The 26338-nt window shown below is 38.3% G+C and overlaps 1 protein-coding gene across 1 annotated transcript in view; it reads right to left on the bottom strand.

Moving 5' to 3' along the window:
• Positions 1 to 616: 616 nt before the first annotated feature.
• The window catches only part of LOC112053096 (disks large homolog 5), a 36621-nt gene continuing 10899 nt past the window's right edge, over positions 617 to 26338 (bottom strand). The window contains exons 10-29 of the mRNA XM_052887288.1: positions 25252 to 25364; positions 24488 to 24594; positions 23922 to 24061; positions 23079 to 23174; positions 21892 to 22041; positions 21256 to 21419; positions 20605 to 20795; positions 19724 to 19803; positions 19190 to 19320; positions 17523 to 17619; positions 16902 to 16995; positions 15310 to 15392; positions 14866 to 14929; positions 12511 to 14447; positions 11829 to 12103; positions 11235 to 11455; positions 10507 to 10640; positions 10026 to 10245; positions 9621 to 9706; positions 617 to 9542 (exon numbers count right to left, since the gene is read on the bottom strand). Coding sequence (XP_052743248.1) covers positions 8754 to 9542; positions 9621 to 9706; positions 10026 to 10245; positions 10507 to 10640; positions 11235 to 11455; positions 11829 to 12103; positions 12511 to 14447; positions 14866 to 14929; positions 15310 to 15392; positions 16902 to 16995; positions 17523 to 17619; positions 19190 to 19320; positions 19724 to 19803; positions 20605 to 20795; positions 21256 to 21419; positions 21892 to 22041; positions 23079 to 23174; positions 23922 to 24061; positions 24488 to 24594; positions 25252 to 25364 — 5172 coding nt within the window. The 3' untranslated portion in view covers positions 617 to 8753. The remainder of the gene's footprint in view (positions 9543 to 9620; positions 9707 to 10025; positions 10246 to 10506; positions 10641 to 11234; positions 11456 to 11828; positions 12104 to 12510; positions 14448 to 14865; positions 14930 to 15309; positions 15393 to 16901; positions 16996 to 17522; positions 17620 to 19189; positions 19321 to 19723; positions 19804 to 20604; positions 20796 to 21255; positions 21420 to 21891; positions 22042 to 23078; positions 23175 to 23921; positions 24062 to 24487; positions 24595 to 25251; positions 25365 to 26338) is intronic.

The raw sequence follows: 26338 nt of genomic DNA, 5'->3' as shown, positions 1-26338 counted from the left end.
ACATTTTATTTACGTGCACAATGCACATGTAATGAAATTATTAAGTACTAGCGAATGCCCGCGACTTCATCTGCGTGAAGTGATGTAAGCTTTCAACCCCTATTTATTTCATCTGCTAAATAGTCCACTAATCATTATAGCTACAAAACTAAAACTCAAGACATTTATACGATATAACGATTTATATTGAAAAAACTTCTACCCCTTTTTAATCCTTTAGAAGCAGAATTTGGAAAAATCTCGAATGACGATTTTAATATTTTTCTAGTAAAGTACAAACTTTCACAAAATTAAATTAATTAAACTTGAAAAATAAAGTACTTTTCACACAAACTTTGTTTTTATCTATGCTAATATTATAAAGAGAGATTTGATTGCATGCATTGAATAAGCTGAATAAAGCTTGAATAAGCTCCGATTTTAAAAATTCATTCACTAATTGAATACATTATCTGTAACTAACATAAGCTATATTTGATTCACGAACTCCCACAGAAATAGGAGCTACGCGGGTAAAACCGAGGAAGGTCTGCAAGTTACTTACATGCTACGTTATACTATTATGCAATCTCAAGTGACCTTATTGTTTTTAATCAGAAAAAATAAAACAAATAAGAATCTTCCGTATAATATTTATTGCTCCGTTCCAAATTGTAAACAATTCGTTGAACCATTACAATATAAACATAATAATATAATAATTAATATTATAAGGTATTTTCACTCAACTGCTATAATATACAAGATACTTAATAATTAAAACGAATTTACATAAAGAATAATAATACCATTCAAAAATACAGAAAATAAAAACCAAAAAACATCAACAGATAAAATATATCTCCAAAATAAGACATCGAAACTACCTTGTATATTTTTTATAATTTAAATACTGTTTATTGTCCATTTTAAAATACACATTTAGGGACTCTCAAAGTGTTATAATAATATTATTATTATAAATAAAAATATATTAATTTCTAATGTACAATAATAAAATTATCAAGCAAAATGTTAAGGTTAGCATTCCACATTAGGCGCGATGCGAAGCGTAACTAACCATGATTATCAATTTATTTTAAAAGTCAAAATAACATCGATACGAATATTGCTAAAAAATCCTTTATTATTCAAGCAGATTGTCAGTAAAGATTGAATTCCATACTAAATGTAATTTCATCAAAATTCAAACAAAATCTCAAGTCAGGTTGAAGTGAATATAACAATGCCAAGAATAACACGTGGCATTTTCATTTCAATGATCAAGAAAATCAAATGATGTGTATGCTAATGCCAATGAAGAGAGATGCAAACGATTGCGATAATTTTGGTACATTCATTGTAAAATATTATTAAAAGAGAAAACGGCTGCCGTACTTATATAGGATGAATAAATATACTTACATTTAATAATTAAATTAATTAATAAACTCCAATAACAAAACGATCGTCGCCTTTGTACAACATGACCTCAATGGGAATCTACAACCAGCAAAGTCTATCAGCCTGTTGTTACTTGTAGATTCGCATTTCCAAATTCAATTTGCAGCGCTGTTCACACGAAAAGCGCTGCAAATTGGTTTTGTAAACATATGTATCGTTTATATCGTTATCGGTATGTTAAAATACGATAACCTCAAAGACCCTCTTTTATATTTAAAAATGTCAATCGTATACAAAGGCTTTAATATACGAGTAAATAATTAAAACGACAAAAAGAAACCAAGTTGCAAGGAACTTCGCTGTGAACATTTTCATGGCTTGCTCCCGCTACGCGACGCATCCGCGGTGGACAACAGCCCTTAGCAACCAAATTCCTTAGCTGTAATATCAGATCAAAATTAACATACACTTAATAACTAACTGTGGCTTAAAAATATATTTTTTAGTTATACATTGAACTGTATTTTTGTGCAATTTTAATTAAGTAGGTAATATTCTTTATATGTATGTATATATATGGTAACTATTTTATTATACTTTTTCATTTGGCCGGGAATAATAAAAAAAAAATTAGACGGTGTGCTAAAGGTGAGCCGTTTTAAAAGGCCTCTTTCATATTTTGCGTATGTTCCAACGTTGTTTTTGTTTTTTTGCACAATATATGACGAGTTTTTACATTTAATAAAACATATTTTTTTAGAAAAAATATCAAAAGAGGCCTTTTAAAATGCGTATAGTAAATATAAATATTTATATTACCAAAAATAGTGATCTGTTTTACTCCTCGTAATCATTCGTTGAATGGGTTTTTACTAAAATTAGCACCATACTTTATGTATTACAGTAATCATATTTTTAATATTAAACAACCATAATAGGACGCAGATAGAGAGAGAGAATTATTGAGTCCCGATTCGATATGACATTTTAAAAGAAACGTGACGTCATATTGGAAACCATTTATTGAAATGTTTTGTTAATTTCCCGAACTAATTAAAAATCAAATAATGAATTATGACCATTGCACATTAAGCTAACTGGTGGTACAGAAGTGCAGTTTTAACTGTACAGTTAGAAAAAACTGTACAGTTAAAACTGCCAACAACTGCACACGGACCATTTAAATGAAATGAACATTTCCATTGTGCAGTTAAAACTGAACTTCTGTTTACGTCGGCTAACATTAAGAATATTTTTGACACAAAAATGACAAACATTCCATGCCATGAGTGCAAAAATCACTGACTATTGCCATGTGGGTATGGCAATAGTCCAATAGCCGGGCTTTTTGCTTAGTTGGAGAGAAAGTTTGGTAATTTTTTTAAACATTGCTAATATTATTTGATAATAAATTTTAAAAAGTCACATTTAATTTCGTCACAACCAATAAGGACTCAGTACTCCAAAATATAGCAAGTAGAAACTTTAAGTTTAAAAAAATATTGAGAGTATCTCTACATAAATATAGTTTCAGAGCTTTAGTTAATAAAAATAGTTTATATCATTTTTTATTATTCCCGGCCATTCCATTTTGAATATAACGGTTTATATATAATATTGCTTGTTATAAAACACGTGGCGCCATACAAGCACCGAAAAAAACAACAAAACTTTAAAAGGCGTAGACAGAGAAACCTATATCGTTGGTACCCTATTTTAGATTATGAAGAAAAATACAATAAGTTAAGAAATTTAATAAATAAAAAGAAAGTCAATATAAGTAGGTAGTTTTAATATTATTTTAAAATAAACTTGTAAATTACTATATAAAAAAAATTAAGAATTAATAAATAACAAACAATCATTCAGGTAATCATTCACTAATCCTATTGATTCTACGATGATTTTAAATAATAAGAAACAACGTCATAACAAGGATAGTCTACGTGTTTACTGATGTTAAGAATAATGTGTATATTAATATTTTAAAACATTTAATCTTTGTCTATAGGTTTCTCAATCTACGTTTACACTTAAAATCTTAAGGCTTTTTCTTACGCGCACAGTTGCCTTATAAGCGGTGGTAATATTTAGTTATATAATAATATTAATGATTTATAGTTTATATCTTTCACTTGGAACTACGTCCACAAATAATACCAAACGTAGGTGACTACTATTCATAATAAACTTTCCTGTTCTTTTTAGAATATTTCTGACTTTGATTTTGGACATAAAAGTAACCAGTGGCCGTCTTATACGAAACTGTGCGCGTACGAAAAATCATTTTCCAAAAAACGGCGAAAAGCGAATAGTGCTAACGTCACATAAACTCGTACCAAACGTCTGTACATAAAAAACTTAACCACTAAAAACTGTGCTGAAAATCATTTTAAAAAATTAATATCGTTATAAAGCCTCATCACAATGTAAAATATCAATGAGATCGTAGTCATCCATTCTGCACTATATTTATGTTTAGTGGTGATTCGGACAAATCTTTTAAACTAAATTGACAGGTTTTAAAAACTAAATTGACATTTTCTGTAATAAGTGTATGTCAACAATCGAACGCGAAGTTAGAGAAAGTATCGAACAAATTATAAAATATATGAAAAACGCATATAAAATAAAAAAAACGGCAACTACTTCAGTGGACTTGTAATTGTGTTCAGCTAAATGAAACCAAGTTTATTTTTAATCAAACTATATAACACATTTTTCACACCTGTCAATTTACTTCACATATTTATATAGTAGTGTTTGTAGATTTTATCGCATGTAAACACAAGCTGTAACAAAAAATTGCCCATGTAAATATTTAAAACACATTAAATATTATAACCAAAAAAAAATATTTTCATAGACGTTAAAAAATTTGGTCCTACATTACATACAATATCCGACCCTATATGTTCCGATTACTTTTTCAATACGCAAACGTATGTGTAATATTTACTTATAATTAAACATGTATAACGCTTTATATATGGACGTCTAAAGGTATATGTAATCAATATAAGATATTCATTAAAAAGGCGCTCCCATTTAGCTGTAATATTATATTATACAACATGTATCACTTCATTAATATTAAAAAAAAAATAAGAATGAACAGCGTAAAGGATTCTTGCAGATTAAAGAAACAATCACATAAGTGTTTAATTAATTTTATCACAAATATATTAATTGTTTTGTTATATATGTAATCCTTCATTTTCATTCGTATATAACACTTTTTTACATAAAGATTATTCATTGACATACATACACGCTTGTAATAATTAAAAATAATAAATGAAATAATAATAATAATGATATATAACATACTATTATAAATGTTATATAACATACTATTTACCGCTATATTACACACACACACAGTGGGAACGCCTGTAAGTTTATTTATTGTTATATATCTAGTGTTGCAAGGTGCTTCCTAATGTACGTGCTTTGTGATATGTGTACTAGAGTTTTCATAAAATAACATTCTAATATTGTTACATTACGGATAAATTATTAATTTCGTTGTACTGTATTGTTACCGTTCCATTACTAAAATGACAGGCCAAGTATCATATTTTGACAGAAAACGCGTTTTATCAATTTGATGTCACGTTTTGTAACTGTTGTGTACTCAGTAATAGATAAAATTGCACTAAATTGACAGATCCCATTTAAAAGGTCTTTTGATTAAGAACAGAACTATTCTCTGTCACTTTAATTTAGAAATATGTCTAAAACTGAGTTAGTTTCTTATCCAAAACTAAAGTGAAGTGTAAATTTTGTTACATCGTATTTTTTTCTAATCGACTATAGCCAATAATTTCCCTTCAGTGGTTCTGAGTCACTATGATTTTGTAACTTTTTGACACTGTCACCTATCGTTACCCAGTGCGACCATTGTTTTCATCGCTCGGCTACCAAATGAGCACAGTCTTGGAATGGATTACTAAATTCACCCAAATCTCAACCCACGAGAGATGTGACAAATAGTTCCACATACTTCGTGCGCTTCCATATATTTTAAATGTCATTATAACAAAAATTCACCAATTCTTGTGCTGGAACTATTCATCACATCACCGTCTCAACAGTGAGCGTGCTTCTTTATATTTCAATTGCATATACCACTTGGTAACAATACTTCACTATGACAAAAAGTCCAAATGAGCAGACGGCGTCATAGGAATCGTTACGTCATACATTCTATAATACTATAAATGTCTATAAACATAACAAAAGTTTTACGATTTCACTTGATCCCTAAGGAACTACCTCAAACATACTATGCTACCTCTAAGTCTAAGGTGAACTGTGTTACTCCAATCTAATACCTAATGTCTAAGGACTAAGACACTTTCAAAAACTTTTAAGGGCTTTTTAAGAAAGGCATGTTGGGACTCTTGCACTTTACAATACTTTATAGAGGTTGATTCACTTTAATATTTGCCAAAAGATTTATTTTCTAGTTGAAAATCTAGGTATAATATTCTAATCAGGTCTTAAAAGCTTTAAACATTACTCGTAATGTAAAAGAGCCCATAAATGCTTATAGATAGTAAAGTAAGCTGCGAAAAATATCAGTGACAGTGTGAGGTTAGAAATCTCTGTATCTCTCTAGCTAACACAATACTACAAATAGAGAGATATAGAGAATTCGAAACTCGTACTGCCGAGTTATAAAAAATCGCTAAAGAATAGTATTTCAGTTCACAAAACTCGACAATGGTAGAAATTAATTATTGATTTATTTTGAACTTTTTGTATCTAATAAAACAATATTCTGTAATTTTATATTTTATCTTTCAGAACTTACTTTACCATCAGTAATACCAAACAAAGCCTTCAACTGTAATTTTAAATGGTCACTAGATATAAAATGTTTCACGTCACATAATTGTATATAAATATAGTAGCTTTGAAATATTGTGAAATAACTATGGATTGTATTATAGATAAAAGACAATTTGGGGAAGAAGATGCATTATATTATCAAATATTAATATAAATATTCATATAAAACTTTGTAGTACTTTATTTGATTGTAATAAATGACTACCAATTCTATCGAACACGAAACAGAAAACAAACAAAACCAATCCTTGACCAAATCTAACTGAAAATTAGCACTGCTTGCGTTATTTTAAGTGAAGGTGCAGTAAGTTAAGGGAAGTCTGTATATCCAATACAGAGAGTCCCGTAAACAATATGAGAAACTCTACAGGGTGCTAGCTAACTTTGCGGTTTTTAATTTATATTGATTTTTGTACTTTTTTAATATGCATGAGACCTTTTTCTAGGTTATACCACACATCGCAGGTTATTGTCCTGTTTTGTCCTTACAATAACTGTGATATGTGGCATAATATAAAAAGATACTTCTTTTTTCATTATTTTACCTGCTTTTCAAGAGAGGACAAGAGTGGTCATCAGTTGTGGACTTCAAAGAACTCAATGTCAATTTTGGTTTATAATCCTTTTCAGTCTTATAAAAACTTCCAAATTTGCCCATAAGGCTTAATATATTCCAGAAACAAAACATGAGACACCTAGCTCTGAGAGTAATATTAAAATATTTAACAAAACAATAGCAAGAGTTGCTTGCTTTTAATAAAACTGAAATAGTTAAGTTACGTGTTCGATAGAATTGGCGCGAATGTATTTCATCGGGCACCATCTAAGAGTCTTCAAAAAGATACAAGTCACAAACTGTAAAGGACAAAAATTCAATATAGGAACATCCATAAACCACGTAAACGAGGCATTTTTCAGTTTAAATTTAGCGTTAAAAGTAGCGTAAAATCAGCCATTAACAATCATTTTACTATGTTGGCGAATTTATTCACATGGCTATAAACCTGTCAGAGAAAGATAATCAACTAGAAAAACAAAAGGACAAACGGCACCAATCGTTGAGAACATACAGAAGCAGATTATTTGGCACAATGGGCTCCTTTTTATTATCTATGGGATTTTAAAAAGTTTCAAATATGGAGGTTGATCTCTTGAAAAACATCTTCGAAAATCATCAGTAAACAACGTAATTGGGCACATTTTGTAGCACATTTTGTTTTGAAAAAACACAATTTATGGATGCTCCTAAATCACACACTTCCAAAAATGTAAACGCTTAGAAACGATGCTGTAATATCTTGTTAATACGATAAACGTTCAAATACAGACATTAAACCCTACAAATTGTCCTAGTAACTTCTTACAGAATACTTATTGTATAGAGGTAAATTCTCAAACTCCTAACTTTAGTTCCATTTTGGGACATCTATTGGCAGCTACAGACGTACTGTCTGAGTTTCATTTAAATTTGTCTAATTTAGATTAATAACATTTAAATTAACCTGATTTTGTCGACTTCCGATGAATGGCGTATCTGAATGTCTAAAATGACTAAAATAGTACTTCGAACGTCAGTAAAGCAACTGAGACAAGACAAGTCCATTTCGCCAAGTTTTATAATCGTCTTCGAAAAAGGAGAAAGTTTCCAATTCGTCAGAATCTAATATTTCTTATACATTCTTTCACATTATTTCTTTCGTATAGTCGCGTTATCATGAAAGACTCACATAGATAACGGATTAAGTGCGATCGATTCAATCAGCCTGCTTACAAACACGCGTCGACATCCAACCAAAATTGTATTCAAAATCAGACACGCCGGTAGCCATCAATAAATGTCCTCATACATAAAGCTTCTACTTATTTAGCACCTACACATTGCTAATACAAAGTTTAGACCAATTCTGAACACGTACGTTGACTCGAAAATATGTTTATAGAGAACCGATAGTTTTAAGATCTAAAATAAGCACCAAGTTAAGGAAATCTCAAGTGTGAGTTAGGCTGCAGGTTGCTTTATTTAGCAAAGAAATAGTGTATTTGATAAATTACTTATTTATATTTTTATAATCTCCATAATACATACAAAATATATCATCAAGTACGCAATTGAGTCTAAAAATAAATAAAATTGTCCTTATTGATTTTAAACAGTTTATAGTTATAATTTCACTGTGACCTTGAAATTTTGTATATTATTCAATGCAGCGTCAATACTGTTAATACTGATTTTAATGTAACTGTAATACAAAAATGCAATGTATTATATTATATAACATGAAATTATTCGTTTTAAAAGAAACACTTTGGACACTGAATTTTTCATCAAATACACCATTTATTAACCGGCAAATTGAAGTTTGAAAGGTATAAAATAAAAAATAAGTCTTATCCGCCTAACTCTTCAATAAATTCTCAAAAAATTTAATAACAATACACAAGAAAGTTCATAGCTTAACAATCACAGAAGGTTAATACGAAATAAATAAAAAAAGGCTATATATTTATATATCTCAGTAGGATTTCCACAGTCCCTTTATAGCTTTGAGTTTGGGCGACTTTTTGGTCGCCTCCAACTCTTGTTTGAAACTTATGATGAACTTCTCGCGTAAACTCAGTCTTGGCGACGCAGGTTTCAGGAGAAACTTTTTTAAATCATTCGTGAAACTGGAAGCTGTGTAATTCGGTTCGTCCTTCAATGACTCCTCGTTGCTGGACTCTAGGAAGGACACCGATTTGTTCGATTGCACAGAATTCTTCCGTTCCCGCGCGCGATTGGATGGAGTAGATTTAGATCGCGAACTAATCGTCCCTTTACTGGATGGGAGACTGTAACTTTTGGACACTAGGGAATATTCGTCCTCCATAGAATCCAAAGTGTCCGTGGAACGGTTACATATCTTGCAGCAAAGCTGACAATGCTCCATGTCGCTGTGATAGCGACCGTTGCACAGAACCAAATTCTCCCGCATGCGAACATGTCTTGGAGGTTTCAATCTACTCTTGTCTTTGTATTTCGAGTCTTTGTTTTTAGACCGTCTTCTTTTACACTTGGGGCAATGTTTGCGAGCGATTTTGCGTAACTCCTTCAGGAATTCGTAGTCGATTTCGAAGTATTTAGCGTCCGGTTCAGAGTAGTACTTCATGTCGCTGTCTGTCGAGTCTTTTTTTGGTTCTTTGGGCTTCTTTTTTGCTTTCTGTTTCGGCGTGTCGGGTTGTCCGGGGTCGGAGTAGTATCGGATGTCGGCGTCCGTGTGCCGGGGGGGCTTGTCGTACTTGCAGTGCGTGCAGAAGGTGACGGACTTGCGCGAGGGGGTGGAGGAGGAGGGCGTGCGGGTGGGGGGCGTGGGGGGCAGGGGTCAGGCCTGCGCGGACGGCACCCACAGGGTTTTGTTTTGCTCCTCCTCTACCGCCTCTTTGATTTGCGTGCACATGTACGCTATGTTCACGCCCGCTGGTATTTCAGCTGCAATTAAATTACAAAGAGCGTTATACCAATTCCTACTAAACATCCTATCTGAAGCTAGGTATTCTGGGTTCGATCCCTGCGTCCTATTGTCGTAGTCATACCTAACAGTCTTTCCAAGTAATTTGACAGGAACGAGACATGTCATATATTAAAGATATAGAAAATATTTCTTTAAATAAAACAACTATTCTTTAGACTACACGACTGAAGTAAAACTTCTGTAGGTCTCCCTCTCAACGTTTGTTCTCCTAAACCCATCACACTTTTCGTAACGCATTCCCAGTTCCCCAAAAAAACATGTACATGAGAGACTCACCCGAGATATAATTTCTATACTCGTTCTCCACTTTCAGGCCGTGTTCGTACATCTCCTTGGCAGCCTTGGCGGACACCTTGTCGGCGGGGTACCTCGTGTCCTTCACCTCTTTGATCTGCTTGAAGGACTTGAACTTGATGAACAGCACGATGGGGTAGATCTGGTGCTTGTGCAGCTTCTCGATGGTCGGCACGCTGACGTCCACTATACAATGGACGCCCTGGATGAAAAAGGAAACGAGTTATTTTTTTTTTATTTTTTGCAAGTTAGCCCCTGACTGCAATCTCACGTACGTTTGTCGGTAGCGTGGTAGCTAGCCACGGCCGAAACCTCCTATAACGTTGTGTTATGGTAAAATGTGATGCTCAGCAATGGCTAAAAATTCTGTTGTATTAAAACCGCCACTAAGCAGGTTCATAAGGTTGGCTTGCGTGTCTGTGGGAATAAACTACATTCCCACGACGCGCAAGTTGAGCCTCACCTTGTCGGCCAGGTCCCGCAGCGCGCGCGGGTCGGGGCGCGCGCGCGCGAACACGTGCGGCCAGTCCGTCACCAGCTTGCCAGCCACGCAGTCGCGCAGCGGGCCCAGCACCGCCACCGGCCGCCGGCTGCCGTCTGACGACACGCCCATGTCATAATATCTTTATTTAACAACCTTACATATCTATAAATTATTTGAAAATTTAGTTAATTGACACCGGCATGTTGAGATTGTCTTGCTTTTCAGCATAGGCCTTCCCTAGAATCTGCCACACTAAACGGTTATGTGCTTATCTATTCCAAGTGACACCTACTATTTTTCTGACATCGTCCTCCCCATCTACGACATCAAAGACAAAATGACATATGGGTTGCATATTAACTCTATTGATATTGCTGCAAGTGTGTAATGGGTGGCGACGTGGTGTGCGCGGTACTGGAGTCTGGAGGAATTACTGCCACGACGATGTTTAATGGCCCGTCCCATGTCACTCGTTTTAAGCTAATTAGATAAATAATTGAACCCCGAAAGCAACGATGCTTATACAGTAAACTGTAATCCGTAATTACATAATATTACCACGTTCCGTCGTCACTCTGCCCTAAAACAGTTTCTATTCTAATGATTGTGCTTAATACCAAATGACAGCAGTGTGATAGTATGAAGTCCGAATGGTGTGTAAATTGTTGTTTTATGGGACGTGTGTGTATTAATTTCCACCGACTTACAGTGCAACCTCTCGACCCTCTGGTAGGAGAGCGGGGGCGCATCGTCAGCCAGGGTGCCGGAGTCGCTCCAGCAGCCCAGCTCCGTGTTGGAGAAGGAAGCCAGCTCCTTGCTGTCTCTGTGCTTTTTCCGTCGGAAGAACGAACGCCTCGCCGTGCTCGACGCTCGTCTCTGTGCGTCGTTGTCTAGTGTTCCTATCGATCGCCGGAGTATTTCTTCTACCCTGAAATAATATAAATATAAGCAATAAATGTAACGTGTGTATGTATATTGTGTACATTAGATAAAGTATCTTGTTCTTTGGCAGCATGCCTATCTTAAATTCGTGTGCAAAATTGGCCAGTTTTTGCTATTATCCCTAGGCCGCTAAGCTGGCTTGTTCCACTTTCGTTATACCCACTGGATAGACAGGAAATAGATTTCCAGCTTCAAGTCAAAAGCAAATAGAAACCTTTGCTAAATAGGGCGTTTTACCAGAGGCATCATTTACCATCAGACAAACAAAAACATTAGTTATGTGTTATTTGTTTATCGTATTTCCTAGTTTTCCACACTGATTATGTAGCGAGAAAAAAGTTAATAGATAGGAAACTTACTTGAATTTACTGGGTATGGTGCCCCACTGTCTCTTGACACCCTTAAAGTCCAACTGCCAAGCGCGCCACAGCCCTGGGGCTCCGTTGAACAGCGTGTTGTCCACGAACAGCACCTCGTCCTTGCGGAACCATAGAGAATACTCGTCTATGGTGTCCATGCCGATGGACGTGATCTTGTTGCAGCGGTCGAACCCCGCGCGGATGTAGAACGCGTCTCCGGGCTTGTCTTTGATCTCGTGGTACTGCTGGAGATCGTGCCTGACTAGTACACTGACCTGCGAATACGAAATAACATTGACTGCAACTGACCCACAAAACCATGTACTTTATGCTTGCGCTTGACCACAATCTAAACTGGTGGAACGCGCTTGCCTATGGAAGATGCCTATTTACTCTTGTTTTAAAAAGTGTTATCATGTTTCTACAACAAGAATGGTATGCAAATAATTTAATTATGCGCATAACATTATCAATTAATCTGATCAATTTAATTTTAAAAGGTCGTTTTAAAAGTTAACAGTGTTGGACCCGTAACTATTGTTACAATGATAATGGGAATTTTCATCATTTAAATGCACATACTTCTGGAAAGATATACTCTTTCCATCCACTTTCTGGACTACAAATATCGCTGGTATCTCAAAAGGCACTTAGATCATTATCCTTGATTAAGAATACTTACCTTATCCGCCGGTTTCGCCAACTCCAAAGCTGCCTGTTCTGCGGTCGCCCGCCTCAAGTCCACGTTGTTGTACTCCAAGATCTGATCTCCCGTCCGCAGCCCAGCGATGTACGCCGGCGAATCTATTTGCACGCTGTGCACGAATATACCCACGGCGTTGCCGCCCACCAAACTTATACCTAAGTCCGAACAGTTGCGCATCTCGATCAACAAGAACCTCGGAAGATCCTTATTCCCTTGAGATTGTCTCAATGTCGCTACGTCAGTAGACGGCACGTCCATCCTCAGAGACTGTTGAGGACCGGGTGAATTTCTAGGTGTGGGCGACCCTGATAACGAAACCTCTTCATCGTGGGAACTCTCCCCAGAAGACGAACTACCGGGCACGTCCATTTCGTCCTTATACTTCTCAGGGCTGTACTGTACTAGCATCGTTATCGAGTTGCCAATCTGTCGTAGCACGCTCGCGGCTAGCGTATAAGTAGCCGAGCGCATGTTTATACCGCAGACTTCCAACAACTGATCACCGATCTGAAGACCGACTTGACTCGCTAAGGAGTTGTCGTTCACTGTCGATACGAACACTCCGCCGCTGCTGGGCGGACAGTATATCTGAATGCCGAGCGGCTGCTGACTTTTGTCTATGTGCACCCTCCGAAGTTCCCCAGGCAAGGGCTTGTTCCAACCTAAACCGCAGTACTCCGGCATTGAATTCCTGGTCCCTTTGTGGGTGAGTTGTTTAGCTCCCCTCCCCGGGCTCAACACTTCGACGTGAAATGTCGGCATAGGCGAGTTCCGCTCCGAGCTCCTCTCTATGGATCCAGTGCTGAGTTTTCCCGCGGAATTTTTGGAAGTCACACTGGGGTTGGACGGTATCCGAAACCTCTGATTCTCCTTCTTCCTCGGAAACGTGCCGCCTTCGTACGTGTGTTGGTACTCCCGATTCACTCGCGGCACGGGATTGAGATCTGACATATTGTGCGTGTGAGAGGTGAAGGAGTGCATGTCGTAGGTCGTGCCGATGCTTTCGCCTGACTGACTTTGCGGTATATTCGTAGGGCTCGACAAATGCGTGTATCGACTCGACGCGTGCGGGTTCGAGTTCGTAAACGGCCCCCTGTAGTACTGAGACTGTAACCGCGACTGCGTTGGTAAGGTACCCGTCATGGGGAAATTAGCATTGCTGTTCAAACTGTCCGGGCCAAAGCTGTCACTGTCCGAAGGGTATTTGTTCACTGTTTTGGGGGACGAAGACTTTTTTGACGAATAATACTGGTCGAGGATATCTTTCCCCGTGTGATTTTTTATCGAATGGTCCAAAGAACTGGGTGACTTTCTCGTAACGAAATCCAGTGAATTGGGGCCCTTGTTCACCATGAAATCTAACGAGTGAGGGCTTTTCGTTCGATTTCTGATCGCCGGTTGGTAGAACAACGAATCTTCTGACGGGTTTAAAACTAAACTCAATCTGTTCGCGGCGACTTCCTGCTCGTAATCGCTTATGGATATTTTATCCTTTTCTAACGTGCGGTTTTTGTCGAAACTCATGCCGGTGGGAGCGAAGGGGTTGTGGATGGCCAAGGGGGCCGGTTTGGGAAAATGCTCGACCGCTGGACTAGATTCTATAGATTTGTACACTGAATGCCGCGCGGGCGCTGTCACTTGCGTCAAAGGGACGTGTCCTAGCGGTATGGGGTTGGAATTTCGATTAGTGTTAGATCTTTGCGGCTCGGGCGGCAACTTCGTGGGTGGACTGAGAAGAATAGACAGTGGTGGCCGTTCTTTCCTCGACCTGGGTTGTACTATGGTGCCGGTGGCGTTGTCCTCGAGTATGAAATTCGCCCGCGCTTTGGGCCACGTTCCACCATTTTTCGCATCATTTTGCGTTTCCTTGTTTTTTCTACGCGATCGTTTTAACACGCTGCTAGTTTCTTTTACTGAAAAATAAACATGGTTCAAATTATATTTTTTTTAATTTTTCAAGGTCGACGTATCCATCATCATTATCAGACAGGAGATATAGGTGTTAGATCCACCACATTGCATCAATGAAGGTTGGCAAACTAAGTGTGATAATGTGTAACTCCAGGCGCATCCACTCCATGCATCTGGAATGTTCTTAGAAGAAAAGCTCAATATCAACGAGGCATTGTCATAGTGCGAAACCTGACCCAAAGATCAGACGGTGGGTTCTTATGATTTGAGTCTTAAATGCAGTCTAGAACAATCTGTGTCTGTAGGAATTTAGTTAATTATAACAGTTATTTGACATTACAGATGACATAAATGATATGCTGTAACACCAGTGCAGCGGTGTAGGCACAGTTAAGAGTACAAGTTTTACGAGACACTCACTTGTTTTTCCGTGATAACTGTCGATAACGGAATCTAACTCTGCGATAGCATCCGACTCCGGCACCTGTAGCAAACAGACATTGGTTTTAATTTTGCATGTATAAGAAAAAACTGCTATCTAAGTAAACAATAATCCAAAATTATAAAATTTATCACAAATAGCCTAAAATACAATAAAGTAATAGTACTCAATTAGAGGTGCATAAGACAATTTATTTATCATCAACAAATAAAGAAGATTTTCTTTGCAGATTATCTTAAAACTTTAAACAACATCTTAGGTAAAAAAAAATAATGATTTTAAAACACAATACATCTAAAATTTATTAAATGTTGAAAAATTGGTAAACAATGGTTGATTTGATAGACGAGCAAGTATTTTATGTTGTTTAAACATTATTTACTTATAGTTAAGTATATTTCAAGGTCGTTTATAATAATTACCTTATTCTGTTTGTCCTTGGACTTGCCGCCGGTGACGGCTTCGATCTTCCCGCGGATCATGCCCCCGATCATATCCCAGGTGCCTGCAAAACGCGATGCAATACTAACGTTCGTACACACTGTTGGTAAAGATGAGGGTACACTGCGTTTCGCGTTCACAACATCACTTACACGATACGATAACAAAAAAGTTAATAAAAATGCATAACAGCGAAAATTTTATTTATACTAATAATATAAATCTGAAGAGTTTGTTTGTTTACTTGAACGCGCTAATCTCAGGAACTACTGGTCCGATTTGAAAAAATCTTTTAGTGTTAGATAGACCATTTATGGAGGAAGGCTATATATTATCCCTGTATTCCTACGGGAACGGGAACCACACGGGTAAAAACGCGGGGCGTCAGCTAGTAACAAATATAACGCAAATTGGTCAACAATTGAGACTTCTTATAGTCTTGCCATGTCTGTCGATCCGTCTGCAGTTTAGCTCAGAGACTATTACTACTAGAAAACTGTTATTTAGCATCAACAAAGTAGCAAAATAAAATCTAAAAGTTAATATTTATTGAATCAACAATATTAATTTATGATAAGATAAATAAATATTGCACGTATAACAGGAACCGGTGTGCCACAATCCTTAACCATCGATACATCGATGAATTACTACAATCTTATCAGCACGCTCGTCGATTGCTGATAGCGATAACGCCGGAGAGTTGGGCCCAAATGCAATCGCCTCGCACAACAATACAGCGCGTTATACATAAGGGCTATACACATAACAGGCAAGTCAGCCTTCAGTAACTAAAGAACTCATTCTAAAAAATATCCAAATACAATCCTCAATTTTTTACGATAATCAACCCGCAGGGCAATAAAATATCTTGATCGGATCCGTTATACAGTAAATTAATTCCATTATCTTTGTCAAACTGACAATTTTCCATGAGATTTGACATTTATTTGCAAATAATTTTCATTAAATGCAGTTGTCAAAACATATTCCCCATATTCTTTTAGCCCTCGGGTATGTGTGAACGCAGAAGTTTACGAATACCTCCAGTGCCGTTAATGGCCCAGTTAAGAGGCATGCAGCAAATTAACAATCAGAAAAACAACTGGCTACTATTAAGGCCCGCGAAAGATAGAAAGCGTACAGTAGGCCAATACAGGCATCAAAAGAGAACGCGATAATTTTTCCATCACAAGACTCAATAATTTAATTTTCAGTAGGTCTAGGATGCGGACACGACATGTTACCTAATAAAAAACAAAAAAGAATTGACAACAGAAGAATCAATAATATGGCTCTCTTTAGATGGGATAAGGGAAATCGAGATTATTAATTAGATTTGTCGTATCTCGTCGTTTGATCTACAAGGATAGAGAAACTAGGCGCATTCGTGTCCGTGGCATCTTTGCTTAGAAATAACCTATTTGGCAAACCAAAATCCAAAGAAGACCCTGTTTTAGTATAGACGACTCAATATCCTTTCAAAAGAGAGAAACAAGACCATTAGTCATATTTTTAAAAGATAGATATTTTATTTAAGAAAGGCCTTCAAGCCAGTGCAAAATAGACATACCTCTTTCTTGATGTATCTTCCCCTGGCTGCCAGCGGCCACGTGGTAAACGTATCTCCTATCAAAATCCGGCACCCCGTGCTCTATGTGTACCTGCTGTCAAAACATATTATGTAGTCAAGCTAAAGTAAACCTAATGAACCCAGTTATAAATTCGTATTTTGTAATAGAATCATATTTAAATCTGGACACCCATTATTGCTAAAATATTAATGTACTCATATTTATTCAAGAAAAATATATTTTCTTGTGTTGTTAAAATTTACACTTTTTACATTTTTGTACATTCTAACGTTATTTCAGATTGACGGTTGACGAGTGAGATACTATATGTACAAACCATTTTTGTTTTAGTATTCATTTCTATAAATGGTTTGTATTGCTCCTTTAATGATTGTTGCAGGAGTATTTCTCAATTTACTTCTCTTTGTTATTCTTCTTTTGTTTTATCATAAATTGGTTACATAACCTCAATTATAATAAAATGAATAAGGCATTTCTAAAGAAAACCATAATAGTTTAATAATGATGTGCGTCTGCTTCACTAAAATTTTTAGGAAGTCTAACTTTAAGTCTACATAATTTAGATTATGTGAATTTGAGAAAATTACTGCATTAGTTACCTTGGGCTCGTGCGGCGGCGCAGGCGGTAGGAATGCACCCCAAGGTTCTTCAGAAGAAGGAGTACTGTTCGAAGGGTACGCAGGTTCGAAGGAAGCCCTGAACAAAAAATGTCAACATTCGAGAAAAGGGTATTTTGTGTTTCAATATCTGACCACAATAGATCAGTAACTTACGCAAAATCTATAACTACATTACAATTAATACCTCTGCCTCCAATATTTTAAAAATCATTCGCGTAATAAGCCGAAAATGACGACACTACTGCCACTTTAGAGGATAGTGATATAATTAAAGTGAGTTCAGATCACAAAAAAAGAATATCGATATTTGTTTATTATTCCAAACCAAGCCTAACCAAAGTCCTAACATAACCACAGTAAAATTATGTAACCATTAAAGACCGTTAACACGAGCCCGAGTCGCGTGCGAGATTCATCTGTGAGACAAACATCCTTTTTTTGTTGAGAAAATAATAACATAATGTTTACTCGTGTAACGGAAGGCAATTCTTTGAAAGATACTCTTATTTCAGGGGGAATTTTAAATATTTTAATTGAATCCAAATGTCCTAACCTGTGCGTATTTTTATCATTAATTCTGGAACCTCTGTTTTAAACACACGAAGGAAATATTTATTCAGTGTGATAATAAAGAAAAAATTTGTTTTTGAGCCTAATACTGTTTGGTTTTAGCCTTTCAAATTAGAATAATTTTCAAAAAAAAAAAAACACTATTTTATTTAGGAAAAAAATCTAAGTAATTAAATAAATCATTATTATTGTAAAATTTACTGGTTATAATTTCTTAGTTTAAGGAAAGTCGGGCTTATAGTTTTTAAACTTCCTTTTATTGGAACCTATTGTAATATCGCCGACTTGTTATAATTTCTTAGTTTAACCATATTTGGGCTTATAGTTTTTAAACATTATGATATTATAACGATTCTTCTAGGCCGTTACCGCACTTGGTCACGTGATTGGCCGTGGTACGTGGATTATAACGATTATGTTATTCTTTGATATGGCAACATTGAATACAGTTTCTCTGCGTGATCGAATCAGAAATGGGGAGATCCGCAGACGACACAAAGTCACTGACATAGTTCAGCCAATCGCGAAGCTGAAATGGCAATATGCAAATCATATAGTTCGAAAAGCGGATGTTGGGGTCACAAGGTGCTGAATAGCAAAACGTAGTTTTGGTTGCAGGGAGCAACTGGATGCTGGCGGCTCGAGAATGTTGATTGGAAGTCCATGCGTGTGGCCTATGTCCAGCAGTAAACGTCCATCGGCTGTTGATGATGATGAGATGAGAATACAATATTTTTTTCATGTTATTGCGTTAAGACAGACAAACATGCCGCACCACTGAGCAGCGCGAGTTAGACTCAAAGTTGCAGTACCTGTTCCTGGGGTCGCAGCACGGGTAGAGCGGGCGCAGCACGGTGATCAGCACGCAGTCGTACTGGCAGTCGTTGAGCAGCGCCGTCGAGGACTCGGTTATGTCCTGTGGTTAGGCTCAAAGTGTGCAGTACCTGTTCCGGGGGTCGCAGCACGGGTAGAGCGGGCGCAGCACGGTGATCAGCACGCAGTCGTACTGGCAGTCGTTGAGCAGCGCCGTCGAGGACTCGGTTATGTCCTGTGGTTAGGCTCAAAGTGTGCAGTACCTGTTCCGGGGATCGCAGCACGGGTAGAGCGGGCGCAGCACGGTGATCAGCACGCAGTCGTACTGGCAGTCGTTGAGCAGCGCCGTCGCCTCCGACGCGCTCTTCACGCCCTCCAGCGACCGGTTGTTGATCTGTACCACAACAACAGTTGTAATTATATGTATGACTAGCGGACGTCCGCTTGGATATATCCACATGGACTGATTCATAGGGCAAGAGTCTCAGCCTTAAACAGAGCTGGAACAGAAAACCGGCAATGCCATGTTTCTACAAGAGGATTTGCACGGACAAGAAGTAAATCCTTCAGCCTGATACCACACCCGATTGAGGTCAAGTGGAGATTACCCTCATTCATCTGTTCTTCTTCTTTCCTGGGCCTTTCCGCACTTGACCACTAGCCTGCCTGTTATTTACTATACAAAATTCTAGAAGTGAAAGAAGTTTACATGTCAAACAAGAGTACAGAAATTCTAGTAAAGCGGGTGCTGCAATATTAGAATCTTGAGCATCACAAGCAACTGAAAAGTATCTTACACTGACGACCCGGTCGCCGACGTACAGGTTGCTCTCCTTGGCGGCCGCACTACCGCACGCTATTTTGCCGATGAAAATACCTGCCGACAATATTTGGTTTTTTTTTTAATAAAAATAACAAAGATTTGCGACCTTCGGGCAGGCAGCTTTCTTGGGCAAAGAATTTCAATCGCAATCTAATGCGGAAATGCTGCCTGCGTGATGGGCAGGGTACCAAGGGCGGCAAATTTTGATAAGTATTTTTAAGTATTAGTTTAAATTTATTACAATTTTATAGATTTAGTTAAGTTGTACATTTTGTGTTTAGATTTTTTTTTTACAATTTAACTTTCTTTTTCTTATTGATTCTTTCCACGGTTTACTTGTATAATTTTTAAATCTTTATAAAGGAATTTACTTGTATAGATGCTATTTGTGTCTAGTCTATGTTTTCCATGCGTCATTACTATGATAAGATACGTAATGCCCGGTTTTTCTACACCTGAATACAATGGCAATGAATACGCAAGTACTAAAATCGAAATAAGCATTCTTGTTCTTCGTGCAAACTTTTACTGTCTCAAAGGTGTAAATGCCTGAAACTTCAAAAAAAACATGAACATTTCATTTACAAAACATAACCTAAAAAATGTACGCACCGTTAAAAGTCATAATACTACGTCGAATATCTTTATGATTTTTAACACATAATCTTATCATATTTTACATGTATTGCCGCCAGTTTGGTTATGACGCAAGGCCATTACAAAAATTTCATACAAAAATCGGCATTCCTTTTTTCTTCCACAAGCGTACTACAATTTATTTGCTTCTCATAAAAAATATATAGATTGTTATGCGATACAGACGTTCGTGTTGTTTGCATGTCGTCGCGCACTCACCGTGCTGCAGCGTGATGCCGCACTGGCTCTGGCCGCCGGCCGCGATGCGCAGCAACGTGCGCGTGGCGCGCGCGCGCTGCAGCCGCAGCGGCACGGGCCCGCGCGCCAGCGCCGCGCGCAACGCGGCCGCGCACGCCGAGCCGCGCGCCCACTGCGACACGCCGCACACCTCCGCCACGCGGTCCAGCGCCCTACGGGACACACGAGCTACGTCAACACTTGGCATGTACAACAAGACTGTTCGAACAGTGCGTGTTGCCAGTGATGACCTATGGTCCCGAGACTTGGTCGCTAACTATGGGCCTCATTCCTTCATTAATTCAATCGTCGTCATCGTCAGGCGTATATTTTGCGCCAGCCCCACTCCCACCTCTCTGTCAGTTCTAAGTGCAAATCACACAATAATTTCAAATGAACGAACGGTGTACGGCAAACACAAAAGAATCTTTATATATATGGAAGAATTAGTTTATTAGTTTTATATTAATCAATGTATAGAAAACCAAATAAATCAATTAATTAACAGGAATAGTTTTTTTAATGCGACAACACAAGTCCTACCCAAATAGTACAAACGTTAAGTGTATGACTACAGAGCGAGTGGCCGGAGCCACTTTTTTCCTTGCTTCTTACAGTATAATTAGGTCTCACTTGATCTTCCCGTCGGCGACGGAGCCCTTCTTGACCGCGGTGACGTAGACGCTGCAGTCGTTGGGGTACAGCGGCTCGTCGCGCCCGCCGCTCAGCTCCAGCCCCGGCGAGCCGTCCGCGCCCGCGCCGCTCAGCTCCACGTCGATCAGCTCCCACTCGAAGTCCTGACACGACAAACTAAGATAAACTCTCTGCGTCATTGAAAATCAGCTTCGAGCGAGACTTGCCGTCCTTCGCCTCCTTCTTGTTGTGGCGACGAGCCTCCGCCAACTCGCCCACCATTTGATCTTAGACTATAGCTCCCTCACCTGCACGTCGGCCGAGTGTCGGTGCGGCGCGGGCGCGGGGGACGGCAGCCGGCACATGTCCTCGTGCTTCGAGCGAGACTTGCCGTCCTTTGCCTCCTTCTTGTTGTGGCGACGAGCCTCCGCCAACTCGCCCACCATTTGATCTTAGACTATAGCTCCCTCACCTGCACGTCGGCGGAGTGTCGGTGCGGCGCGGGCGCGGGGGACGGCAGCCGGCACATGTCCTCGTGCTTCGAGCGAGACTTGCCGTCCTTTGCCTCCTTCTTGTTGTGGCGACGAGCCTCCGCCAACTCGCCCACCATTTGATCTTAGACTATAGCTCCCTCACCTGCACGTCGGCGGAGTGTCGGTGCGGCGCGGGCGCGGGGGACGGCAGCCGGCACATGTCCTCGTGCTTCGAGCGAGACTTGCCGTCCTTTGCCTCCTTCTTGTTGTGGCGACGAGCCTCCGCCAACTCACCCACCATTTGATCGCGCTCCTACAATAATACAGCAAAGGTTTTATTTTAAATTAAAAAAAAATCTACCGAATTCTAAAACACACACTAAAATGCTAAAAGTAACACCATGTGTGCTATTGATCAGTTTGAAGGCGGCTTTTATTCATTAATTCATATCTGTATAAGCCCGATCCTACAGGTCATAAGCCAAATGTAGCATTCAGATAAGTTATTCTGGTTATAATTCTAAAAATCCTGGTCAGATCCTAAAACTTTTTATGGGGCTATACAGGCAAACGGACGTTTAATGGACGTTTGATGTTAAAACAAGAAGAAAAATCCAGACTACTCAGAGAAGAATGGAAAGAAGTTGCTTAGGCATAAAGTTAAAAGACCGGGTAAGAAATGAGGATATCCGTAATAAAACGAAGGTAACAGACGCTTTAACTTACTGCCTCAAAAGGAAATGGCAATGGGCAGGTCACCTAGCCAGATGTACAGACAAAAGATGGACCAAAAGAGTGCTGAAATGGGGTGGTCCAATAGGCACAAGGGCGAGAGGCCGCCCAGCTGCTAGATGGGCAGATGAAATAGAGACGCAAGCAGGAGTCAAATGGCAAGATGTAGCTAAAGATAGGGAAAGGTGGAAAACATTGGAGGAGGCTTTTACCCTTAGGGGGTCCATATAAAAACTTAAATTAAAAAAAGAAACGAAAAATCTTGTAAATATTAAATTTAGTTAAACTACTTTATTTTTATACATGTAATTTAAAATTATGTATTAGTTTTAGGTTTATATGGAATTAAATAAAGCTTTATTATTATTTATTATTATTATTTATTTATACAGGCAAACTGGTGGCTTGTGGTGTTTAGAAATCCTTACTAGTCAAATGTCCAGCAGGGGTGTATCTACATTTATTAATGCTGATTATGATAGGCAAGCCGCATGGTTGACTCATCCTCTGCACAGTACAGGGGTATTTCAATTTGATATTTTTAAAAACAACCCGACATGAGCGAGAGATTATGAAACCTATGTCTGGAGCAATAGGGTGCTCCGTAACATTATTTACCTTTCTTAATCTATTACAAAGCGCTTTGACGCTTTCACGCTCTTGCAGCAGCTTATCTCGCTCCGAGAACGCCCAGTCTCGTCTACGTTTGGAAACCTGCAAACAAGACAAAATTAAAAAAAAAAACAACACCATTTGCAATCATTAATGGAAAAATGTGCATAAATACATAAAAGACATATATCGTGAGCGTAACGAGAGAAAGTCATATCGACCAAGAGCAACAAAGGAAAAAAAAGAAGTGTGTAGACTACACGACTGAAGTAAAACTTCTTTCAAAAATAACACAGCGCCATCTATGAGCCTCAGGCATAACTGCAACGCTACAGGTTCTTGAAATATACTAAAAGGTATTGTTTCAAAGTGCTCTAAGAACGCCATCTACCGGTAGTTTAGAAGACAATATTTTATTATGCCTGTAGAGGACACCACGCATTACAATTTTCGCATTTCGCAACGCATTCATCAACTTACACCTTAAATAGAGCTTTTGTAAAGAAATTTTCCTTCAATAGCTCTCTCTTTAATTGCATTTGAACGACAGAGATAGCGATATGTAAATCAAACGTAGACATTCTATAGTTGAGCCATATTTGATGTAGACCACAAATCAGGTGGAAGCAGATATTAACAACCAATTGGAAACTTCATAGTAGTCATTAATTTTAAATAATTATACAAAGGAGTGCAAGTTAATTAAATGCTTGAAATAAATAAGATAGGATTCATGTATAAAGGGGAAAAATTTCAGAACCCTATTTATGGTGGTTTGTTTACATCGAGTTTAACCAAATGGGGCTCTAGTACAAGCCTATAGTTCTAGGATTTGTTAACAAAACGAACCTCAGCCTCTCTCTGCGCGTCGTTGAGCTCAGCCTGCTGGCGCTCGGTCTGCTTCCTGAGGCGCTCGATCTCCTGGTTGGCTTGCTCCAGGTTGTCAACACGCTCCTTGTCCACCGCGTCCACCACCATACCAACCAAACCTGAACGTGGGAAACAATTACATTAAATGAAAAGGATTATACATGTACTTTTTTTTATATTTTTGATCGATTTCTGTCATAACAACACTATGATTAAAGTAAAATCACGAGATAAAACTTTATTATTTTTTGAAAAATGAGCTCTTAAAATATCTAATGTATTTTAAGCATTTAAGTATTTTATGGCACTATGATGCCACTAATGTCAATACAAAAGACACTTTTCCATTGGTTGCCTGAATTTTCGAATGGACCAATAGCATATAATGTATTACTGAACTTTGCAGGTATTTTATGCAGTTTTTAAAATTTCACAATTTAATCTGAGTATATTAAAAAAATATTGTTATGTATATGAATAAAAAATCTCGACCTTAATTTGAACCACATACATAACCTTAATATGGGATTAATTTAAATAATCACCTTGCAATTTGTCCATGGACGGATCATTGGAATGCTGCCCGTTAAGGAATCCATCAGTACCAACACCACTCGTCAGCCCCAAGTGGTGATATGCAGAATTATCTTGACTGTAAAAGGTTAGAAAAAATAATAAATGCAAAATGTATATAAAACAACAGGTGCAGATGTATTTATCTAGTTAAATTTGATGTATTCTTTCTACGCTTTGTAAGTTATTCTATAGATTTTTAAATCTTTTCATTGTTCTATTTCCCATACAGAATGGGTTTCCTTACTATTTTATGTGCTACTTTACTGCCTGCCAAAAGCAGACGAAAGTCTTCAAACAGTGAGTGTTGCTAGAGATGACCTATGGTTCCGAGACTTGTTAACTAACTATGGGCCTCATGAGCAAACTTAGAATCACACAGCGGGCGATGTAACGAGCAACCCTTGGAGTGTCCCTGCGTGATCGATTCAGAAATGAGGAAATCAGCAGAAGAAACAAAGTCATAGAAGCTGAAGTGGCAATGGGCGGGGCACATGGACGAAGCGCCGATGGACGATAGGATTCCAAGGTGCTGGAATGGCGATTACGTACTACGCGGACTGACGACTTCAAGCGAGTCACAGGGATTCACTGGCTCAAGATTGAGATGTTTGGAAGTCTCTACAAAAGGCATTTGTCCTGTAGTGGACGTTCTTTGGCTGATATGATGATGAAGACTATTTTATGACAATCTTGTAGATCGTAGGTATAGATTAACTTGGAAATCGTAACTCACCGAGACTTCACAAGTGTGGCGGTGTTCTGCGGCGTCTTCAAGTCCGTGCACTCCTTGATGGCGCGGTCGCGGTCCACCAGCGCTGACTCGATCTCGCGACGAAGACTTTCCGCCTGCGAACAGTGAGGTTCATTCATCATCATCATCATCATCATCAACATACCACAACGTGGTCATAGGTTAGACTTAAAATGTGCTATATTCAACAGTGATTAGGTTGTGAAATTAGAGTTTAAGAAATTGGACTGTATTATAGGGAGAGATATTATGTGGAGAGCGCTTGCTTAGAAGATGCCTATTCACTCTTCAAATAATGAGAAATAGAACAATCAGTAGTAGCCAACATTTTGTAAGCTATCAATAATTATTAGTCTGAAAAAAGACCTACGCTCAGGTTATACAAAAATCAAGACGCGTGAGGCGACTGCGGGTGGGTGGGATTCGTGCACGAGGTGTAACGTCAGAAAGACTGCATCCGACTTTAATACCTGTACGTTTGTCGTCGTCAGAAGTCGTCAACATTTTGTTAGCTATCAATTATTTTGCCAGTTAACAGTGTGCAATATGTAATTAGGTGGTTACAAATGGTTCTGGATCTCAGATTCTGGAAAAGTTAGGAGCCTGATATTAGGTAAATGATATTTCAAAGTGTTCGTTATGACTATACAAACTTATTTTCTTAAATTTTTGTTTTGTATAGAAAATTAGGTATATATCTTGAACATGGCCATTTTGTTTTTCGTAATGTTGTTTAATTTACTTGCAATGGTTGCAAAGGTAAAAATGGTTTTGGCGCTCACGTCATAAAATTTGCGCCGCGCGTCAATCGCTCCGTGCTATTCACTCACGTGAAAGTCATAATTCGGCGTCTCGTTTGCGCTTCGAATTTCATCCATATCGTACCGACGCGCTGCGCGCTCTTAAGTACCGGTAGGTTTGCTGTCGTCAGAAGTCGTCAACATTTGGCCAACTAGCAACTACTCCTGCAGTACCTGTAGCGCGGTGGCCCGCTGCTCCTCCCGCGAGGCCTGCAGCGCGGACTCCAGCGCCGCCACCCGCTTGAGCGCCGCCTGCAGGTCGTCCGGTA

This window comes from Bicyclus anynana, chromosome 19 (assembly GCF_947172395.1).
Source record: "Bicyclus anynana chromosome 19, ilBicAnyn1.1, whole genome shotgun sequence".
In the NCBI taxonomy this organism is placed as follows: domain Eukaryota; kingdom Metazoa; phylum Arthropoda; class Insecta; order Lepidoptera; family Nymphalidae; genus Bicyclus; species Bicyclus anynana.
The sequence above is the reverse complement of the archived record's forward strand: the minus strand, read 5'-3'. Positions and strand labels throughout refer to the sequence as shown.